This window comes from Papilio xuthus, unplaced genomic scaffold, assembly GCF_000836235.2.
Source record: "Papilio xuthus unplaced genomic scaffold, Pxut_1.1 DF825946.1, whole genome shotgun sequence".
Taxonomy (NCBI): domain Eukaryota; kingdom Metazoa; phylum Arthropoda; class Insecta; order Lepidoptera; family Papilionidae; genus Papilio; species Papilio xuthus.
The window spans coordinates 7,956,605-7,979,181 of record NW_013532703.1 but is presented as its reverse complement, the minus strand read 5'-3'; the positions used below and the strand labels follow the sequence as shown (position 1 = coordinate 7,979,181).

Below are 22,577 nucleotides of genomic sequence, written 5' to 3'. Positions count from 1 at the left end.
ATTATTAAATGTGAGATTTTCTCTTGAATAATGAAACCTTAACGAACGTGGAATAACAAGATATGACTTCCAAGAAATGTTTGTTGTATCTTTAATTAACTTTTAAACGTAAACACGGACAGCATACATACATATGTCCTTTACAAAATCAGTAAAAAAGTCTGCTCGAGGATAACGTATGAAGTAAATTTAATTAGACATTTTACAGAGCTTGAAGCTGACTACTCTATTCAGTTTGTAATATGTGTCAGCGATGACATATAAAGTCTATTTATATCATTTTTATACATTCTTTTTATAACTCATCATTTACTATACAGCCAGGACTGAGCAAATATGCTTAACTAATTTAATTAACTCGACAAACACAAGAGTAATTCCATCGTTTCCGTTGTTAGCACAGTACCAAAGCAATGTCAAGTTGATGTTTAAATAGGAACGTAGTATTAGAAACTCAGTGATCTACTTATAAAATGATACATCAGTCCCAATTCTTTGGGTTTTTTCAGTGCAAATAATAATTGCATAAAACTGCGCCTTACTGTCACATTACACTTGTCAAATCGAATGGCTAGAGTTAGAAAAGCAAATATGTTTAAAATAAAATGTATTTTAAAAGTTCAAATCTGTGTATCGGATAGAGGTCATTGACATTCTTTTTTTGATACATTGACTTGATTAATACAAGAGACATTTCTTGTCTATATTTGTTAATATGGGATATGGGTGGGTTGGATTTACATGAAATAGCTTAAAAATAAGTTATTAAACATAAAATATTTGCACGTTATACGTATGGTTTAAGCAGGATTAACTCACAACGACTAATTTATATCAGGAATGTCTAAATACTTAATACTGAATGCAAAAAATAATGCCGAATTTTCACCAACAGTTGACCTACATATATGCAAATCGTTAGTGCTAACTAATAGAGCATTCTATTTGACACCTCAGTGAGACTGAATAGCGCCTTTGAACCGTGAAATTAATTCTACAAACGGAATCACAAATTGCTATGTACTGAGTAAAATTTTGATTGATGTTACCGTGGATTATTAAAAAACTATGTTATCTTTATTTTTTAAAAGGGAATGCAAAAGATGATATTTTTTTTAAGTTTTGACAACGAAAGCCAAACATAAAATATCAAAATTTGTATGTAAATACTGATAGATATGTTACTATATTATAAATGCAAAAGTTTAGATGGATGGATGGATTTTTGTTAGATCTCCAAAACGGCTGCATGGATCTCGCTGAAATTTAACATAGAGGTAGAATATGACCTAGAAGCACACGATGGGTACTATTTTTTTTTTTGGTACGCGCGGCCGGAGTCCCGGGCGACAGCTATATAAAATATTTAAGAAAAGAGAATGTTTTTATTAATCTGTATACGCACAGACACAGTTTGAGGTATATTTTCATCTCAAAGGAGGTAAACATTATGCGTAAAATATTATCGTTGTCGAAATTTATGTAGCGTCAACAAAAAAAAATCTTCACTTTGGTAGCACCTGTTTCGAATACTGATTATTGGATGATTGCTATCGCGACTCGCCCGACCTCTGTAATGAGAAATATTATTTATTGGGCTCGGATAATGCGAGACCGGAATGACTCGTTGTAGGGCAGGATCGACCCCCCACCGTTATATGCGGGTGTTTATTACGTTGTACACCCCATGTGTCCTAATGCACCTTTCCATGTGTTTTATTGCCACCGTAAGCTATTTAGCAATCGTTGCTTGGTGAAATACCTACGAAATCGACAAATAAAAATCCCTTTATATCTTATTTAATAAAAGTTTTATTTTTTTTTACCTCTATAGTAGTGTTCAGTTCATTAAGGAGAAAATACTATGTGAAATTCTATGACTGATATCTCTCGTGTAAATTATTAAAAAAAAACCTACATTTTCATTAAATACAGATAGTAAAATTAGTAAATAAATATTAGTAATTTTGTAAACCTTCTAAATTATTCTAAAAGCCCAAATTTATTATGAATGCTTTATAACTGTACTGTATCAGTCATATTATTCATTCTATACAATTTTGAGCTTAAGAAGGTGGTCTTTTAAAAGTGAATACAGCGCTATCTGCTGTAGAAAACGTGAAACATTTCCACCGAAAGCCTTCCACGATTTTCATCCCGGCATCTGTTGGCGGCCGCCGGGAATGCGAAAAGCTCGTACCTCCCCTCCCCCACTTCCCTTGTCAGCGCCGCGCCCTCCCCCCACCTCCGTGAAAGCCTATCGATCGCACCACGAGCACTACACAACCTACGCTAACCGAAGTGCACTGCCACATTTGCGGTAATTCCAAAATATTAACAGATTCTAGTACCAATCAGTAATATACAACAAACTGCTCTTCCAGTGTACAACTCTATCAGTCTAGGAAACACGCAGAGGTGAGTGACCTTTTATCTATACCCCCACCATTCTACGTTCCCATTGATGACGTGGACTTATTCAAATTTTGATTATTGTGCTTTTATCATCATCTACACGTGAAACTACGTCAAATGTCACTAATATTGCATATATTCGCTATTCAGTCATGTGTTAAAATGTCACGTTTCGGTGCAGTTGAAGTGTTTTAGGGCGATGCGTTAATGACGTCAGTGAGAACTTTCTGGAAATAGGTCGCGTTTGGAATAATTACGGGTAAAATTATCATCCACTGGTTTTAACTACGTTCATACGTACGTAATTTGTTACCTACCTATTTACTGCATTTCACCTTAGATAATCATTATAAAATATGTTCATAAAAGCTACATTAACCAATTCCAATCAACATTCTGCATCAATGTGCAAAACCAAAACATGTGTACTATAACTATTCTACATTCTTATCTGAAGTGTCAGGATTCATCACATATTATGTATTTTATAATCATGTATTCAAGAATGTATTTGTACGTTTCCAGGAGACAGTGAGCGCGCAGCCGACGGAGATAACGGTGCACATCCAGCACGACGGCGCGGCGCCCGACCGGGACGTGTTCATAGACGATGACTCCGGCTCCGGCCTAGGCATCGACGAGGCGTCCGGCTCCGGCTGGGGGCCCGGTCCCGGCGTCGACGACGAGGACGGCCGCGGCTCAGGTGACGGCGCCGTCCGCCCCGCTCTCTCCGGAGTCCCCGAGGATGACGAAGACTTCGCGCCGCGCACCACCGCCGCTCCCGGCACGCCCGCCCCGCCGCCCGACTATCCGGACCTTCCTGAGCCGGACAACGCCCTCCCGACCCCGACGGGCCCAGAACCTCCGATCCCAACACCAAAAGTCCAGCAGCCCGATTTAGTCAGTCGTGAGTAGAGGCCAGAGCATGCCCGTTTTGTTGCGTTAGACATTCATTTATTTTTTAAACATTATGAGGGTGGTACAACTTGCTATGCAAGGAGACCATGTTGGTAGAGTAGGTTACGTTTAGATTAAAGATACAAAATACAAATTAAACAATGTAAAAACAATGTTTAAAAAGTGAGAGCGTTGATGAATGATTTTGTGAAAGGGACGCTACTACTATACGCTTTGAAAAATTAGTAAATATGTACTACAACAATATTCTAATATCCAGTAGATATTTTAACCACTATTATTTTTAAGAACTTTGTAAACAATACAATGGCAACAGCGTGTGAAAAGGATTAACAATTAAGATATTCCAAAATAACGTGCCTCATGTCCGAGATACAGCGGTTATTGATGTCATAATTAACCTCAAAGTGTACTCACCATGAATCTGAATGTTTAATTAGATTCTTTAATTAACGCGTTAGTTTCCTCTAACACGTACTATAAAGTGGATGTCAGTGTTATATTAATTCCATACATTGTAATTAATATTTGCTTCTTTGTTCAATATTCTTGTTTTTAATCGACATTGGAGGGACTTGGTAAGTTCAAATCATTTACATCGTAACAAATAAGTATTTCAAATGTTTTCTAACTTCAAATTCGGACTAATGCGATACAATCTTTATTTGTAAATCAACTTCCTATGATTTTATTTAGAAAAACGTCCGAATTTAAATTACTTGAGCAATATGGAAAAATGTGAAGTTAATTTACAAAATGACGTATTTGTTAACACGTTTAATGCCACGATTTTCTATTAATTGACAAAGCGTATCAGTGGCACTGGACGGGTTAAAATCAACAACAAAGTCGTTTACTGGTTAAACAGTCCTTTAGTTTAGATTTCTCTTACTATTTACACTAAGGGCTGTGCTTAGTAATTACTAAACGACTGAATACGTTATTCTTGCATGATGCAACTACAATCATAGTAGGCTAATTCATCCAAGTATTTTATCATTGTAAGTAGTGAGCATGAACCCAGGTTACATTTCATGCGCTTGATAACAATCATTGTAGTATCGGTGTACATTTTAGAGTTTTTTTTTATTCCAAATTCATATGTATTAGTTAGTTTTTACTCCATATCCTTCTCCTAAAATATCCAAAAAGCCCTAACTTACTAACCCGAGTCTTCGTCGTCGAAATATTTATTAAAACATTTTTATATTGAAATATTATTATCAAATTTTAACACTATTATATTATTGGGTTTTTTATATTTTTAATTATATAATTCTAATGTCCAAAGTCATATTAATATTATCTTAGTTCTGATAGGTTAGAATTAACCTTAATTTTTAACACTTATCGTGTCCACTAATTTCATTGACATTTCTCAGGATATATACTAATCTACTAAATATGACAGACATGAAACAAAAAACAATACAATAAATAAATACAGAAATATTTCCTCATTGTGTATGTAGTGACTGATTGTGTATTGTTGAATTCCAGCTCGGATTCTCAAGGGCCAGGAGGCAGGCGAGGCAGGCGGGGAGCCGCACGGCGCAGGAGGAGAACAGCCCTCGCGCCCTGACGTCACTGACATCAACATATCCGGAGAGGACGTAGGACAGGATATCGTGAGTAACTTGTATCCTAGACAAACTTTTCTGGCTTGATAAACAGATTGACATCTGAATGGCAAGACAGATCTTGTGGCACTTTCACGACATTGATAAAAGTTGTAAATTTATCGCACTTTTTGATAAAAAGGAGATATGAGAGACAATTAATTACCATAGAAAAATAGTCATCTACCTGAATGGACTCTCGTCTAACATCTGTTAGTATAGTTTAGTATAAGTCAATTGATAGCGAACAATACTGAATCAATCAATAGTATTGTATAATATTTCCTTTTTTATTTTAATGCGTGGGACTGCTAGAGAACGCATGTTGGTCAGACTGTAAGTACGTCGATTTGTGTTTTATAAATATGTACATGTTACAGGACCAGGTGCCGTCAGGCACGCACATCGAGACGGAGGCGCGGCCGGCTGACACCGGCGTCTTCATCATGAACGCCAAACCTGAGGATCGCGCTACCAGCTTCTTCGCGCAGCCCGGCATCCTTGCTGGTAAGTGCCCACTTTACAACAACAAAGTTCTTACTGTGGGTGTGCGTTAGAAAAACAATGTGATCAAAAATGCCATCTACTATTTGGTGTACTTTTTTTAAAAAGACTTCAATATTTGCAACTTTAAAACATTTCTCTGTAAGAAGTTGCTTAACACTCTTTACATACATAATACATATAATCTTATATTTCATAATTCCAGCTGTGATCGGCGGAGCGGTAGTCGGGCTCCTGTGCGCCATCCTGGTGGTGATGTTCATAGTGTATCGCATGCGCAAGAAGGACGAGGGCTCGTACGCGCTGGACGAGCCCAAGCGCAGCCCCGCCGCCGCATCCTACGGCAAAGGCCACAATAACCGCGAATTCTACGCGTGAGACGACACAGAACAAACCGAGCCACGTCTTTACTAACAGCCACAGATTAAACAAAACGTTTTTAATCTGTGGAATTTTTTTGTCTGATTTTTCTTTGACAGTTGCGCGCCATTTTGAATCCTGTTTTAACCTTTGACGTGGCCAAAATTGTTCTGTGATCGTCTCTTACGAAATTTAATTTACGAATTAATGATTTTATAACATTATTGTGTATGGATTGTACTATATGTACAAATCGGATACATTAATTTGTTTGTAATTATGGACGAATAATAATGGAATTTATCAAAATTGAATGTATTCAAGACCAAATTTTATATCAATCGACTATCTTGAAAGCCTAAATGTTAATCGATGGTGAAAATCATATATCATCTTAATATTGGTTTCTAGTTTAAGATCTACGTATGAATAATATCACTATATTTGAATCTGAATAGATCTTGTAATGTTTTCTGTAAAAATAAATGTGCCATCCGCTTTCTTGAACTGTACATTGCTACCGCAGTAGTTTATTCATAGACATATAATGTAATGTCTATGGTACGTCCATATCCCACGTATCTATGTAGTACTATGTAATATATTGATTGTATGTGTTTGTATGACCCGCTTTCACATAATACAATAAGCTATGACAGTACATCACTAATTAATTAATCTAAGGTGCTTTAACACTATTTGTTTCTTTTGTTTTGACAAAATATTAACTAAGTCATCAATTAAGCATTTGTTTTACTACACTTTAAGTTTTATAGACTGCCAAAATACTTTCAATCGTGTTGATAGGAAACACTTTCTCGAATCTTAAAGCCAATTGGATTTTTTTTAATAAAATTGAAGATAATTGGGTCAGTGAGTAACTTTCACACTTTTTTGTTCAAGCTTTTATTTATTATAGCTAGAAACAAAATCAAGCATTAAAAACTATGAAATATGGCAGCTATATTTAAATTAATATAAATATTAACATATCTCTTTTCCTTTAAAACTATAATATTAGTTTGAATTTTAGATTTTTTATAATCTATTTTACAATCTTTGTCTTGTCTATATTTTTCTAATCTTTATTTCTAATTTCTTAATAATCATGTGTGTCGCTAAGATTTCTGTTACCATTACCGAAACACTTTTTAAAAAATATATTTGTGTTTATAATTGTCTATGAAAGAACGCAACATGTTTCATAAAGGTGTTTCCGCAATGGAAACACACAAAGAACATCGTCATTGTTTTTCTTTGTTTTTTGTCTTCTCTGTCTTTTAAGGGTTTTACTAACATTTGGACATGTATTTGAATAATTTTAGATTAATTTTGTTGTAATAAGTTAATTTTTTTCTCGTCATTTTTAATGAACTTTAATTATAATAATATTTTTTGTAGGTTGTGCAACGAATATTCTGTTTTGTACTTTTGTGCCATTTTCACTGTTTAATGTTATTTAATACTTTAATTTGTGGTAACATTTACTCTGTTTTACGTATTTTTTATTATGGCAATGAATTTAATGTTGTCATTAAATTGGGTTTTTTTTTCGCTAATCATTTTTTTATAATATTAACTAATAATTGTAAAAATATCTGAATCGATACAACTATTTGAAATGATATATTAATATTTATCTATAGAATTTTCTAGAAAGTTAAACATAAGAATTAAATCATTAATGGATTTATACGTAAATCGAAACTATAAAAACTCTTTTTAAATTTACACTTTTGTGTACGTGTTTACTGGCTTTTATTATTTGAATTCGATTGATTTTGCATTAAAAAATACATTCCTAAGGGATTCATATATCCATTTAATAATTGTTATGACTAGATTACTTACTAACGAACGAATTCTGAAGATAAATTACATTGCGTCTAAACGATAAGTACAGTTTAAATGCAAAAAAAAACGCAAAATACTTAACTTCGGTAGTAAGAAATTCCGTCATAACAATCCATTTGAACGCTCACTAGGATAAGATCTGTATATTGTTACTGTAAAAACTTTTAGTACTAAAACCGCGTAATTTAAAATTATCTTATAACCAAAAATAATCAAAGATAACTCCGTATAGTTTATATGTATTTAAGTTTACTAAAATCCTAACAGTAATATATCCGGCTTTATAATAGCTAAAGATTATTCAGAAAAATCAAATTAACTTTATTAATCATATTTTGAAAAACATCGAGATTTCTCTGCTAACACAGATAATAACCATTCTGTAGTTTTTATTTTATTTTTAATCTTTGACGTACATATTTTAATTTATCTGTGGCCAATGAAACTAATCTGTCAAAAGTGACATAATCTTTGACAAAAAACATAACCTCATTCATGTCACAAATATGATTAACATTTATAATAAACTTTTTTCTGAACGTTGTATGTAATATTTAATTGTCATAAGTAATTTAATTAGTATAACTTATGGTAAATTTAGGTAAGAAGGAATTTGTGAACACTTTTTAATGATTTTTTTTTTCACTTGGGCAATACAGCGGACGTGAATTGTACAGTCAAACGCAGCTATCAATTTGTCAATCAAATTGTTTCATTGACTGTACTTTGTAAGTTTTATAAAAAAATAAAGATTTTTTGGGGCTTATTTTATCTATATTTTATTTAAAACACAATTCCTATAAAAAAGTGGCACAAAATAAATATGACTGCAAGTTTTGATTTATTTTAAATTATGAATTTTGATAATTATTCTGTATATAATTTTTATTTATTGTAAATTACAAATTATCATTTAATTCCTGGTCAAAAATTTTATCTTATACAAATTTGAATTTATTCATCATAGACTTACACAGCGAGTTCCTTACACAGTGTTATATTGATGAAATAAGCCCTTCATCCTATTTTGTTTGTACACATAAATGTTTTCGTTCACTTATGTCTGTTTATATTATGAAAAGTCTAGAAGTAGGGTAGGCATAAATCGGTGTCCACCTTGTAAATAATGCTCCTTTACGTATAGGTAAATATACAAGGTCATCATGAACAATCTGTTGTTTTATTTATTACGCCTACGAATCGATTTAATATGGTAAGAGTAATCTATCTTTCTGAGACCAAAATAACCGCTTAAAACATATTGTTTTCTTCCTTTTGTGAAAGATAATGACAGGGATGACGATATGTTCTATGCAGAGATTTTGATCGCAGAAACCAAAGATAAAAGTAACCTTACTGAAGGAGACAGCTAAACTTACATTATTATACTTATGAAATCTGTACCTAAACTGTTTACTCTGTCCTTAACAACAAGTTATCATTTTCAATATTCTAGTACTTCTTTGTTTATTAGCAGCTGTCGATCGTTTACAAAAGTACTGCTTTTATAAATAATATATAAAATATCAGATTATCAAATTCGACGAAATTGAGCAAATTACATTTCAGTTTTTAATAAAATTACATTTTTGAGCATGCCATGCCATCTATTGGTGGAATTCCAGAATAAAGTTGTTATAATAACTTGTCGTAAGTTTAAAATGTAAAGTAGTAGTATTACATTTAATAGTTATTTACATTATAAATCACTGGACTATTAATAAAAGTCTGTTGTTTAACAAAAAAACAGATTATGTAAACTCTCGCGAATATCTAGAGCTAGATGGCGCTGTTACCAATTAAGTATTTTCTGTTTGTAGCTGTTCAATTTATAAATATTTATTGTAATATAGAACTGTTTTGGTTCATTTTACATTTTATTTTTATTTATTTATTATTTATATAAGATACCAAATTCTTTCTCAATTTTTTTAACCTGGTTGTTTTTCCATAATTATAATATCAATTCTGCGCACTTGTGTGGTTTTGCGCAATTTTGATGAGATAATTCGAACGCTGTAAAGGGATTTTAACTTTAAATTTTTACACCTGTTTTATATAATTATTTCATCAATTGCATCATAAGGCAGCGTGGCCGAGTGGTCTAAGGCGCTGGTTTTAGGCACCAGTCCGAAAGGGCGTGGGTTCGAATCCCACCGCTGTCAAATCTTTTTAGATTCCTTCTTACACATATTTTTACAAAATACATTTACTTTATTGAAATTGATTCACAGTAAATATCAAAAATGAAAAAATAATTTAATTTGTTTTTTCAATACGGTATAGATAGTTGGAATCCTATCTTCATCTTTGCGCACACAGGTTTGCGGCATATGTATAAGTATTTTTAGTTAAGTTATCGTTAAAATGACACAAAGGGACGATAAAATCTCTCGAATGACGACATAAAAAGTTAACACCTCATATTATCATTGTTAACATCTGAACTGTTTATCTCAATCTGATATTAAGAAAGTTAAATTGAGTTTTAAAAAAGTTGTTGCAAGTTGGTCCTTCGCAAACAATTTATAATTCTGTAATTTAAATTAATAATGTGTATACAGACTTAACAATTGTATATTTTGAAGAAAGAACACGTTTTAAAAGAACGGTCGAAGTGTATTTGAAATATATTATTGCCCCAAATAAAATTAATAAGGCTCCATTTCACCGCAAAAAATGACATAAAACTATCACTACTTTCGCGCTCGTGAGATCAAATCAAAATATTAATTAATGCTGTACTCATAAATCAAGTTGGTCTACGCTAAATGGTACAGATAATAAATCAACAACTATAATTTTAAAGAAACTATCCAGGGCTGTCAAATATTTTTTTTAAATAAATTTAAGAAATTTCTTGATCTTTTCGGTGTTAAAAGATTTGGAATTACATTTTAAATTTGTTTTTAACCAGGCTGAAGTAGGCTTAATTTATTTGAAAAATAATTAAATTACTACACATATCGTGAGAATGAGAGAAGAATTAATGCAATGATTTTTGCATTGTTTTGGCTGTGGAAAGTTACTGACAGAAATAAAAACCTGAAAAACTGACGTTGTGACAACCCTGATCTTATATTATCAGATCAAAATCCGGCGTGTTCTAATCATGACGTACACGACCTAGTAGAACACTCGCGAATTTTTTCGACTACAACATATTATACTTTAAGGAATGCATCTTTGACTTGAGAAGTGTAATGCTATTCTAAATTAAGAGACGAACAAGGCGATGCGAATGACGAAATTGGGCCATTTGTCGATTGGTTGCAAGCATTAAGGAAGACCTAGGGTCCTCGTTAAAGTAATTGAGAATGAAAAGAGAAAACTTAGTTATTTTTCGACTAATTGACCGAATCTGTTTATAGTTATTAAATATCACAGACAAATTAATTTTAAACACAACATAATATAAGTAACAGTTTTTAACAGTGGTTGAGCCCGCTTTAACATCTTCGCACAAATCGGTCCGGCTCGCCCGGTGAAATACCACGACCACATAGAAGACAGGCGGAAAGTGGAAACAATTCCGCGTTTCGTCTGATGAGTGTGCGTCCCGGAGGCCAAAATTAGTCCTCTTTCCCTTCCCACCTTTTTCTTATAAGGAAAGGATGGCAAGTGGAAGTGGACTTTCCGGATGAGAGGATGCATGGAAAGGGAAAATATTTTCTTTCTGTGCATCCTCTCCTCCGTCGATTAAAGGTAGGCAACACATATGCAATTGCGAATGTCTATGAGCAACGGTCACTTCGCTATTGCAGGGATTTCAGGTGGCCGCTCGCTCGTTTGCCACCTTGTGATATAAAAAAAAAGTAACATCCTAATTCAATCAGTCCGAATCGAGTAAAACAAAATTATGAATATTGTTGCCTTAAGCAGTTTGAAGTGTATCCGCCATCAACAAACATTTTACGAGATAAAGTTGTTGCTAAGGAAGATGACATTAGTTTTTACTGTTATGGAAATTAATTCAGACAGGCAAATTTTAATTAGCTAAAAGTCGATCGACATAGAAAATGCATTTAATGATTTTGAAAGTTGACCGTTATATTTTGATGGTCGTAAATTATGATTTTATTTTTATCTATCGCTATAAACCAGGATCCAGATACTTACTAAACAAACAGGATTTAAAAGAAATCTTTCGAATACGACGCTCAAACGAGTACGTAGACCTGATTCTTACTAGAACCCTTAACCTAATGCGATTCGAAAATCAAATGAAAGATTGTGGTTAAAAATAAAAAAAAGAATCGGGAAAAACTTATCCACCACATTCAACAGTTATGTAACTGTAAGATCTTTTTTAACTGTTACATTCAAAATACGTAATTCACACGCCAGAGTTGCAGTTACTTTATACCTTCTTAGAAGAACTCAAGGCAAGGACATAAACGACAACATTTCGTTGTTTGATATTTTTTGCTCGATATAGCGATGTATTCGCGGGTCAGTGCACTCGCCGCACATCACACGAAACTTGCCGCAAAACTTACATCTCATATCGACATCGACACTAAAAAAAAATATGAGAGCATTCACTCAAATCAGATGTAAAACTACCGTAACCCATCACTAATATTTACGAGCGATCGGCGACTTTTCTGGGTGAAGTTCATGACTTTTAGGCCAAACCTCCGTCCGTAGTGGTGGACGCTCGATTTAAGTATATAAGCTGAGAGAAATGCTCTCACTGTATCACTTCATTCAGACCTCGGCTGTCGTGTATTAGCTCCAACATGGCGGCCAAGTTCATAGTCACACTGACGTGCTTCGCTCTCTGCCAATCCACCCCGGTCCTAATAAACGGTAAGATGGAATTCCATTCCTAGAATATTTTAATACAAGATCTTGAATATCAAGTAATCATTAAGTAATTTTTACATCATTAAGTTAATAAATTCAAATCATTATTTTTTTACAGGTGTAATCTACCGCGAAGGACGCAATTACCCTATCGATGCCGCAAATTTACCAAATGTCATTGACATACAGTTCCCTCCGGGACATGGGTTCGCCGAAGTATATCCAGGAAACGCAATCACCCAAGCGGAGGCTTACGAATTTCCCGGTAACACTGCCGCCGTAGCTTCGGCGCATAACGGACAATATTTCCCCATTCCACCGCCGGCTACCGTAGTGTCGTACCAAAACTTTGAAGCACCACCAGGTGTGGGATACGTAATACCAACAACGGCGCAGTCATCTGCCGTCGTCCATGGTAATAATGAGTTCGCCACATCCTCCGCTACCAACTATGGCTCTGGTTCGGCGAAATCCTCTGCCCAAAGCCAAGGCACCGGTTCATATGGAGTCACATCTAACACTAACGTCAACGGCCACGGATTCGGTTCTGCAATGTCAACCGTGAACAACGGTCACGAATCGACTGTAACATCCGCTCAAACTCAAGGCAACGGATTGAGTTCAGCCACATCGAAAACACAGAACAGTCTCGGCACCACCTCGGCGGAAAGTCAAGTGAACGGTGCTCAAGGTTCAGCCTCCTCTTCTGTAAAGCAAGCTTCAGGGAACTCGGTCGTTACATCAGCTAACACCCTGGGCCATGGGTCGTCAGCGAGTGCTAACGTCCAACAGGCGCAAGGAACTGGTTTTACTAAAACGACAAGCAAAAAAGGAGTGAAATGGCAATTCGGAACCCTTTATGGTACACCATCCAATGTTGCAAATGTACATGCTCAAAGTCAATCCGGACCTGGAATTGCTCAGTCATCAGCTCAAACTATTGGTCATGGATCGGTCATTGCAAACGCTAACGCCAACGGAGCGGGACATTCCATTCCGTCCGTCAATAACTACGGGCAGAACCCTATTACTACTTCTGCTAATGCACATGGACTTGGAAGCGCCACATCTAGTGCCACCGATGGACTTAACTCCGCCAACGCGGTTGCCAGTACTGATGGCCATGGGTTCCCACACAGGGTTGCTAATACTGTGGGACAAGTGCCTTCTTATTCTCCTAACCAGGGTTATGGGGTGGTGCAATTGATCCCTAATGTTCAGGACGCAGGCTACGTGCAGTCCGTGGCCAACTCTCAGGGTTACGGTACCGCTAACTCTGCAGCTAGCTCGCAAGGACCCTATGGACCCGTGCAGTCAACCGCTGACGTGAACGGTGCTGGATATGCGCATTCCATTGCCAATGATAGATACGGTTCCGTGAACACCGTTGCCAACTCAGGTCACGGTTCTGCCAAATCTTCCGCCAACGTCAATCACCTAGGATATGGCTCGGTGACCTCAAATGCCAATGTTAATGGTGCAGGTTACGCGAACTCAGCTGCTAACAGCAATGGTTTGGGTTACAATTCGGCTGTCTCAAACGTTAATGGTAACGGATCAAGCAGTTCTAACGTAATGTCCTACGTACCAAACTTCCCTGGATCTCAGACAATCGCCAACGCCCAGTCTTCGGGTTCTGGTCACGCCATGTCCTCGGCGAGGGCTCAGGGCGTGCACACCGCCTTCAGGGTCGTCAATACATCCGCTAACACCAACGGCTACGGGTCTGCTATCGCCAACGCGCAGAGTTTGTGAATAAGCGACTTGTACCCACAAAGCGATCACTTCAAGACGACTTAAATGACAATCGTTTACTTGTCTTGATGTTTTTGCAACATTTCTTGCATTTATTAGAATTAAATTAAGTTATTGTCAATAATGCCATGTTTTAGTCTTATTGCTAATCGATCATGTGTTCATGTTAAGAGCATAAAATAATAAAGTTTTCATTTTTTAACAAACTCTTTTAATGTGAAATAATATCCTTATAACATTTTTGAAATACACATATAGTCATGTATTTATCCCGCATCCATCACAGAAAGACTTATTACTATCGTAGCTGACAAAAATGGGAAAAAAAATATTTTCACTCCTTGGTTATTAGTTAGTACCAAAATAATTAATGCCACAATAATTGAAAATCGTACAATAAATTACAAAATATATTTTACATGTTTACAATTTTCCCCGCATGAATGGCTTTAAGTATTTATGGAAGGTTTGATTGACAGGTTCCGCGTTAAGTGGACTCTTCATTGCCTCCTCCATCAGACGCTCGTATGCGCGACCGTCGTAAGCACCAAGAGCTGAGTTTAAAATCTAAAAAAGTACATAGTACCAAAATAAATATTATTTCGTATATTGAAACATAGAAATGTAATTCATCATCAACCTAAGCTTGTCCACTGCTGGACGTAAATGTAAATATAATTAAAATTATCTAATTCATGAGTGAATTATTTTTTTATTTAAATTCTTTCCATTCACTATAGTTTTTATTTCAACTGCGCTTGAAGTCTTAATGAATTGAAAATAGTTCTTGTAATTTATATTTTCGAACCTCATCTCTAAAGTCGAACGCGTCTACAAGACCCACTGCATTGGGTCTGATGGCCGCCAATAGCTCTATGTATCTTCGTTGCAGTTCTTCCACATCCCTTTCCGTGATCGATGCATACTGAAAATAAAGTTTTTTCTATGAAGGAGAATGTTTTACTTTTATAATAAAACATGCATATGAATAGTTAGCGGTAATTAGTCTTTTCGCGTTGCGGTTTCTAAGGCCAAAATCCATGCATTATGCAGAAAGATGACGATATGTTTTATAAAGGGAATTCGGTCTCAGAAACCAAGGATTAATCAACTATTCCAATGTTCATTGGAAGAATTTGGAAGCATTAAATTCATAAAGGTCAACTTATGTTGTTTTTTTTTCACTCAATGAGTTCTAATTCCAAATAATTATTAGACGTGGTCGTCATAAACAAACTTGGCGGCGCTCAGCGGCTGCTGACATGAAGGCAATCGGGCTGACATGGCCCGAGTCCAAACGCAGAGCCCAAGATAGAGCGAACTGGCGGCGCACTGTGAACGCCCTCTTCCCCACTACGGGGACATAGGACTTTAAGTCAAGTAAACAAAATAAAACATATAAATAATTAAACAACAATTTAGAGAAAAGACTAAATAGTTCTAAAACATTCTAAACGGATTTAATCAAATCATGAGATCCGTTTTCGGGACGCTTTGTTACATTTTTTGTTACTGCAATGTAATGCAGGAGGCCGCTATCTAACATAACTGTTATGTTGACCCGCAAAGCTTGAGATCAGAACAACCACAATAGGTGTTGATTCCGAGGTCAATGTTAATTAGGCCGTATTGAGGTCTACAAAAAACTTACAATCTGCCAGTCATCCTAATATTAACGAATAATATAGTGTTATTTTTACTATAAGTATCAGACATTTCTTTAACAAATTGACAAATTTGTAGAGAGAATATTGAGTCTAATAACATCTTATTGCCTTCTTATTAACCAAAGGTTCATCCTCTGTACTTGAGGAGAAATTAATACTAAAGAAAAGTTTTTCTTTTTTATATTTTGTCAAAAATTTGTCTTCGGAAATGTTCCAAACTAATTCATATCTAATTTTAAGATTATTTAAAAAAAAACCGACAAGAATATTGGTGATAATTTACGGCAATTTCGAGATAAGAATATGTTTAGGATTTGCTTCCATTTATTTCTTATTCTACACTATAAGGAATCAATTTTAAATGAACTGCTTCCGATTTTATTCATAATTTATGACTCCATTTCTCTATCAATAAAATTGTTACAGTTATTCTAAATTATACAATCTTTGTGTCAATGAACTATAAAAGATCCAGATATATCTTTATTTATTATATCGAATTAATGTAATTTATGTTATAATCAACCTATTTTAATTATCAAACGATCCTCATTAGTCTTTACGACTCTGACAAAATCTAACAGAGCACACAACTACGGAAATGATCCTCACAGCGGTGATTTTATCGCGAAATTGTTAATGATTCAGGATGTAACTAATAAATATGGCTATTAACTATGAATTAAAAATATACGCCTAATTTATCATAAGAATATTTTTTTCTTAATCAACAAAATAATTAAATTAAGAGTAAACTTGTTTGTATTAATTAATTAAAGTGAGCAATTTTATGTAATAGTAGTAATGATAATTATTTATTCAACGATAATTGCTCTATTATCTAAGGCCATTCGTACACAAGGATACATAAGTCTTCGAAACCCTGGATTTAAGTCAAATGGCACATGCAATATAATGTCATAGAGGTACATATACAGACAGGCATCCTCGATATTTCACTCTTTCGTCGACAAACCAATCTCTCACTACGTTCGCAAGATCGTGATAAGAGTCACTGCGATTTTGAAGATAGCAGAGCAAATCTATACAGTTGACATTATGAAAATTCGTGTTAGCCGTTTAGTCGCTATGCCCGTACTGGCGAAATAGACTAACGTCGATGATTCAACGTTGTTTGGAGCAAGGAACTATACAATATTAGTTTGGAAGATCAACGTTTTTACCAGTAATCTTACCAGTAACATGTCGCCCACTTTTTCAAGTGCCCAGTACATTACGTACAAGTCCACTAATTGTAATAAAACCTTCCTCAATGGCGGCGACAGGGCGGCGGCTCTCTTATCCGTCTCAGATTTGTACACGGAGAGAAGGACAGCTCTGCCATGTGCCTGGTATAAAACAAAACAATGTACATTTAGCGTACAACAAGTCACTTTCTACTGACTTAACATATGTATACAAAAACATTTTGTGGTCTATGTCATATTTTTGTAAAACCAGAGATATCTTAAGTTTTTCTATCTGTGCTACAAAAGTAGAATAAAAATCAAAGTCTAGACGATGTAGACGATTATGTGCCATGTATGCCTTGGACATACCAAATTATATGAGCATATGTGTCGGAGTTACAATTCAAAAATATACGTACCTCAGATACTGCAGTAAGGAACACTGAAGCCTTATTCCAAGCGTCTTCTGGGGATAGTCCGGATTTCTCGTATTCCTTAAGAATCTTCACAACACTCGATAATTTACTGTTAGTAAAAATGTTTAATTTTAAATAACAAATTCGACTGCTTACATTAATTAATATTTTATTATTTAATATGATATAAAAAAATATAATCACCGTATGGCAACAACTTTAAAGCTCTGTATAATTCCGTCAATGGAGCCGTCCCACACCTTCACTGTAGGGTCTTCTGCTAGGTACGCCATTGTCCCTTTCAAAGGTTGACCTTTAACATGACCGCCCCAAGCTTTTACTAACGATCTGCAAATAAATACGCACCATATCAATAATATGTATTGATTCTTTGGAGATCTAATATTCTTATTATAGATTTCATAAGCATAGCTTAAAAAGTGCTCGTTAAGGCAATATGAATATAAGTCGCTATACAACTTGAGAATTAAATCTACGGAGTATATTTAAAGACTTAATTAAGTAACATCATCTCCTGTCTGTTTGTTCTAGCAAAGTTATTTTTGTCCAATGCTTCGATTACCTGGCAGCTTGCAGCAGCAGCACCGTGTTCTCGCCCTCGTATGTGTAGGCGGCGGTCGCCAGGCCGTACGTCTGCGCGAGGTTGGCCGACAGCATGTAGCCGTGCCCGCCACACGCCAGCCGGCACTTCTCTATCATAGTCGTAGCGTCTATTGTACTCAACGGCTTTAGGCAACAAGCTAACGCGTGTAACTGAAACATAATATTGTTTCTTTGTGTTCTCATTTTCTTATAGTTAGACCTGGAGATGACACCACCTTGACCTTGAGCGTGATGATCTTAGCCTTTGAAAATTATACTAGTGTATTATTATATGAAACGAAATCTTTTAGAATATTGAGCTAAAATTTGACTTTCTTAGTCTCCATTCCGAAGCGGAGAAAGCAAGAGTTGAACTGTAAAATTACTTGAAAATATTTTATTTTTAATATGTAGAAACTGGCAGTAAATTGCAACCATTGCCCATACCTCAGGCAAGTTGTCAAGGTTGCCGCCTGCAAGTTGTGAGGTGACGCTGTAGTATATCTCCCACAACCACATTGCGTTAATATAGAACGCATGACTCGAAGCAATCGCGATGAACAGCTTGTGCTGCTGAGTCACGTAGTCCAAGATTTGAGGTTCCGGTTCACTGGAGTGATCACAGAGAAAGACTACATCACGGTCTTTAATTAAATAACTTTAATGATCAAAGTATTTGATACTGACATATATGCTTTACTTTTTTGGGAGAAGTAGATAAAGTATACCTAAGATTCAGTTTTAACTTAACCTTGCTTACTTAGGTTTGGGTTGAGACTGCCTCCTGATAGCGCTGTATCTCACGGCTATGGTGACAGCCTTAGCCAGCATGTTGGCCATACTGTTTACTATTATGACTCGAACGAACACCATAGTGCCGTACGTCAGCTTGCTGTTACTGCCGGCAACGAATGTTCCATCCTGAAATATCATTTAATTTGTACTACGTTTATTTTTATGTATTATAGTTTTAAATGGGCAGATTTATTGTGTCAATATAATATAGCCATTAAAGTGTTCTCGATTTGCTTAATTTTTTCTTACTTTCAAGACCTGCGCATTCTTCATGAGCATTCTGTCTCTTGGTATTCTATGGTTTTCGAATCCCAGAAAGCCATTGTTAACAGTATTGAAGCCGAGCTTGGCTCCGATCTCACCAAGCTTGATTCCAGGCAAAGGCATGTGGGTCTCTTCGTCTCTAATCTGCACCATGAACGGATGGATTCCGTGGCTCTTTCCTTTTATATAGAGACGGGCCATAACTACGCAATAGTTCGCAGTGTGGGCCACTGTAAAGTGTCAATTATATTTGGTAACCATTTAATGTATTTCCTAACATCTTGTATAAGATATTAATATTTACTAATACACTTTTGAATCTGAATGTACTTATGTGTACAAAGATAGATCAGATAGTCTAACAAATGAATAGGAATCACATTATATAAACTTGATTATATATATTGCAATCTTGATACACTCGTAACTTACAGCCTCCAGGCCACCACTTGTAAGAGGACAGCGCAGGACTGTGCAAAACGAATTCTTCTGTATCTGGGTCGTATGTTGCTTGCGTCTCCAAACCACGTATAAAGGTACCATGTCCAAGTTCCGTCTGCAAAAGTAATAACAAATCTATTGTCAGCTTGTATAATCTGGAGTAAAGAAAAGAATTCAATGAACTTGTATTTTAGGTTCATGAAATAATTAGAAATATCTCCAACGTTTTTACGTAATAAGAGAAAGTCAAGATACCTGAGCATATGTGCCTATTATCTCCATATTCTTTGCTCTTTTCATCCAGTACGCCTTTTGTTCGTCAGTGCCCTGGCCCATGATGGTCGGGATGAACATCGAATTATGCAACATGAGCGGAGAGTTGTCTTTGAATACTGCAGACGTTACTATGTTACGGAAGTTAATCCTGAATGAGAAAATTTAAAAAAAAATAATAAAGGAGTGGAGGAATCTGCCTCTAACAGTCTGCCGCGAAAGCGTAACGAAAGCGAAGCGAACCAAAATTTGATATAAACGAACAACTTAGCAGCTATGATTACACCACGATGGTGGTGCTAATGTTTAATAATTTTCTCTTTATTTTCATGTTCCGGTTTGTTTTCGCAACAGATTCCAATACGGTAGGGCATAGTAAGTGATAAATTAATTAAAAGTTAATACTTAATCTCACCTAGTTTTCTCGTCAATAGAGATGTTTTCATCTTCCATTGAATGTAGAGTTTTGTAAAACAACACAGATTTACGGATGGAGTTCTCATATTTCTCTTTGTGACTCATGTATTCTTCGGGCGTGTCATCCAGTAAGCCTTTAACGCTTAACACCTTTTGTTCTAAAAATATAGATTTTTAATGTAATACTTTATGTCAGCGCGCTATTTTGCAATAAATCAGGCAAATTAATTGAATTATATTACACCTGTATTTAAAGGTAAGATTATAAATATGTAAATACTAAAAATCCCACGTGATTTTGTGTGTGGTGGCAGGGGTAGTGGCAAAACTAACCACATATCACTAGAGAAATGGTGGAGATTTAAAATTTGCTAAAAACACGTGACTTATGGACGACTCTTTATCATTTTAATGGTTTTTGCAGATCAACTCTTCCATGCGCCTTCAATATATTTTTCGAACCTAGTACTAAACAGCTACAAACACATACGGGTGTGTTGCCGCCACAGTTAAATAGGCGCCTCAAATTTACTATCTTACTAATATTATAAACGCAAATGTTTAGATGAACAGGAGGATGTTTGTTTGAAGGTATGTCCATTCCGGAGATCCACCGGTAGTCTATACCGGTGGATCTCCGGTATGGACTACCGGTACTACATAGGCTACTTATGAAGTTTTTTTTATGATGTTGAGTTGCGGGCGACAGCTAGCAATATTGTTAATGCGAAAGTTTAAATGGATGAATGGATGTTTGTTACGAGGTAACTATGAAATGGCGCAACGGATATTGATGAAATTTAGCACAGATGTAGAACACAGTCTGATAGAAGACATAGGTTAATATTTAAGTCTATTTTATTTCTGCACAGACGGAGTCGCGGGCGACAGCTGGTGTTTTCATAAAAAAAGTCTTTAAAAAACAAACATTTATTATTAGAGACTTTGTAACCAGATTAGATAAAATAATTTACGGCATTAATTTAATCCTATTATGATATTATATAAGACTTCAAAATATAACTTATCTTTTTAAATATCAATACTAGAAGTCCTGGATAAAAAATACCGCTTGGGAGATATCACATCATATCTCCGAAGTGGTATTTTTTAATATTGAAATAAAAACACAACGATGAGACGCGAAGTAAATATACATATGATGGAACGACATAATAAAATTCTGGTAACCAAATTAATATGGATATATGCCAATGTTAAAATAAATTAATTAGTATGTTGGTTACTGAAATAAATTTATATGTATCTGAAATAATGGATTTTTTTTTTGTACTGCACTAAGTTAAATTAAGCGACCTTTTCAATGGAAATAGATTGGAAATTCAGAAACTAAACTTGCAAGTAATAAGGCAAATAATATTACAAAATAGCTGGATAGCTAAGCATTAGAAACTCAATTAGGTTAATGAGAAAGGTTTATTTATAAAAAATTATATTGTGTCATGAAGAATTCAAACTCACTTATATTATAATCTTACTAATATTATAAATGCGAATCTTTGGTTGGATGGATGGATAGATGTTTGTTTGAAGGTATCTCCAGAACATCTGCATGGATCTCACAGAAATTTGGCTTAAAATAGTCTGGAAGAACACACAGGGTACTAATTAACTTTTTTTTCATTCCGCGCGGACGGAGTCGCGGGCGACAACTAGTAAAATAATAAAGATACATAAAGTAACAATTGAAATAAATATTCGATAATAATGAATCGATTTATGTGAAGTAATCGGTACTATACAAATTACTTTACGCTTGACCAATAAAAACCTACCTAAGTTTCTCCTTTTCTCTGTATATTTAACTCCCCAGTCTAAAAAGTTCGTTAATTCTTCTGTGTTAAAGTCGCATTTCGCCCGTTCCCTTTGCAAATCAACATTTACTGTGTTTGCGGACATATTGCACAACTTATAAACAACACAAAACACACAAGCAAATAAATTATCACTTTGAAATCTTAAATGACTGCGACCAAAGTAAACAAATAACATACAAAATTTAAACGAAGTTAAACGAAATAGTTGTTGGATAATCTGTACACTAATAATCGACTTGTTTGTTCTCTGTTACACTTTTGTCGCGTAAATATTACATTTACAAATATATTTATATTTATCATAAAGAATACAAAAACAATGACTACTTCGTTATAGGTTTAAAATAGCACTGATGTAGAAACAAATTATAATAGCGATAAATGATAACGCAATAGAGTCCATGTTGTCTTGTCGACAAACACGGACAAAAACGTAATT

General features: G+C 35.1%; 3 protein-coding genes and 1 non-coding gene across 5 annotated transcripts in view; 3 read left to right on the top strand and 1 right to left on the bottom strand.

Annotated features, from left to right (window-relative positions):
- Sdc (Syndecan) overlaps positions 1 to 6,793 on the top strand; it is a 182,415-nt gene extending 175,622 nt beyond the window's left edge. The window contains exons 2-5 of one of the 2 annotated variants that reach the window (XM_013321129.1): positions 2,941 to 3,118; positions 4,834 to 4,961; positions 5,333 to 5,459; positions 5,662 to 6,793. In XM_013321129.1, coding sequence (XP_013176583.1) covers positions 2,941 to 3,118; positions 4,834 to 4,961; positions 5,333 to 5,459; positions 5,662 to 5,834 — 606 coding nt within the window. In that variant the 3' untranslated portion in view covers positions 5,835 to 6,793. Of the gene's footprint in view, positions 1 to 2,940; positions 3,323 to 4,833; positions 4,962 to 5,332; positions 5,460 to 5,661 lie in introns of both variants that reach the window. The other variant, XM_013321128.1, reaches the window with a different exon arrangement.
- A 2,962-nt stretch (positions 6,794 to 9,755) lies between these two features.
- On the top strand, positions 9,756 to 9,835 carry TRNAL-UAG (transfer RNA leucine (anticodon UAG)). The gene has a single exon. It is a non-coding gene; the product is annotated as a tRNA-Leu (tRNA).
- Positions 9,836 to 12,410: 2,575 nt separating this feature from the next.
- Positions 12,411 to 14,436, top strand: LOC106124472 (filaggrin-2-like). The gene is given in 2 exon segments (NM_001312521.1): positions 12,411 to 12,482; positions 12,598 to 14,436. Coding segments are annotated over 2 exon segments (1,707 nt in total). The 5' UTR covers positions 12,411 to 12,412; the 3' UTR covers positions 14,235 to 14,436.
- A 194-nt stretch (positions 14,437 to 14,630) lies between these two features.
- On the bottom strand, positions 14,631 to 22,467 carry LOC106124469 (probable peroxisomal acyl-coenzyme A oxidase 1). Its single transcript, XM_013321154.1, has 13 exons — positions 22,097 to 22,467; positions 20,299 to 20,458; positions 19,866 to 20,034; positions 19,602 to 19,725; positions 19,155 to 19,399; positions 18,871 to 19,031; positions 18,558 to 18,720; positions 18,091 to 18,281; positions 17,712 to 17,855; positions 17,511 to 17,616; positions 17,098 to 17,250; positions 15,043 to 15,159; positions 14,631 to 14,801 (listed from the first exon to the last, which is right to left on the bottom strand). Exons 1-13 carry the CDS (start codon positions 22,311 to 22,313, stop codon positions 14,658 to 14,660), a joined length of 2,094 nt encoding a protein of 697 aa, XP_013176608.1. The 5' UTR covers positions 22,314 to 22,467; the 3' UTR covers positions 14,631 to 14,657.
- Positions 22,468 to 22,577: the final 110 nt, after the last annotated feature.

Excerpts from the sequence above, each read along its gene's own strand:
- LOC106124469 (XM_013321154.1), bottom strand. The coding sequence starts at position 22,313 with ATGTTATTTGTTTACTTTGGTCGCAGTCATTTAAGATTTCAAAGTGAT. Across the intron at positions 20,459-22,096 it reads AGAGAAAAGGAGAAACTTAG|AACAAAAGGTGTTAAGCGTT; the intron begins GTAGGTTTTTAT and ends CTATATTTTTAG. Across the intron at positions 17,251-17,510 it reads TCCTTACTGCAGTATCTGAG|GCACATGGCAGAGCTGTCCT; the intron begins GTACGTATATTT and ends GTTTTATACCAG.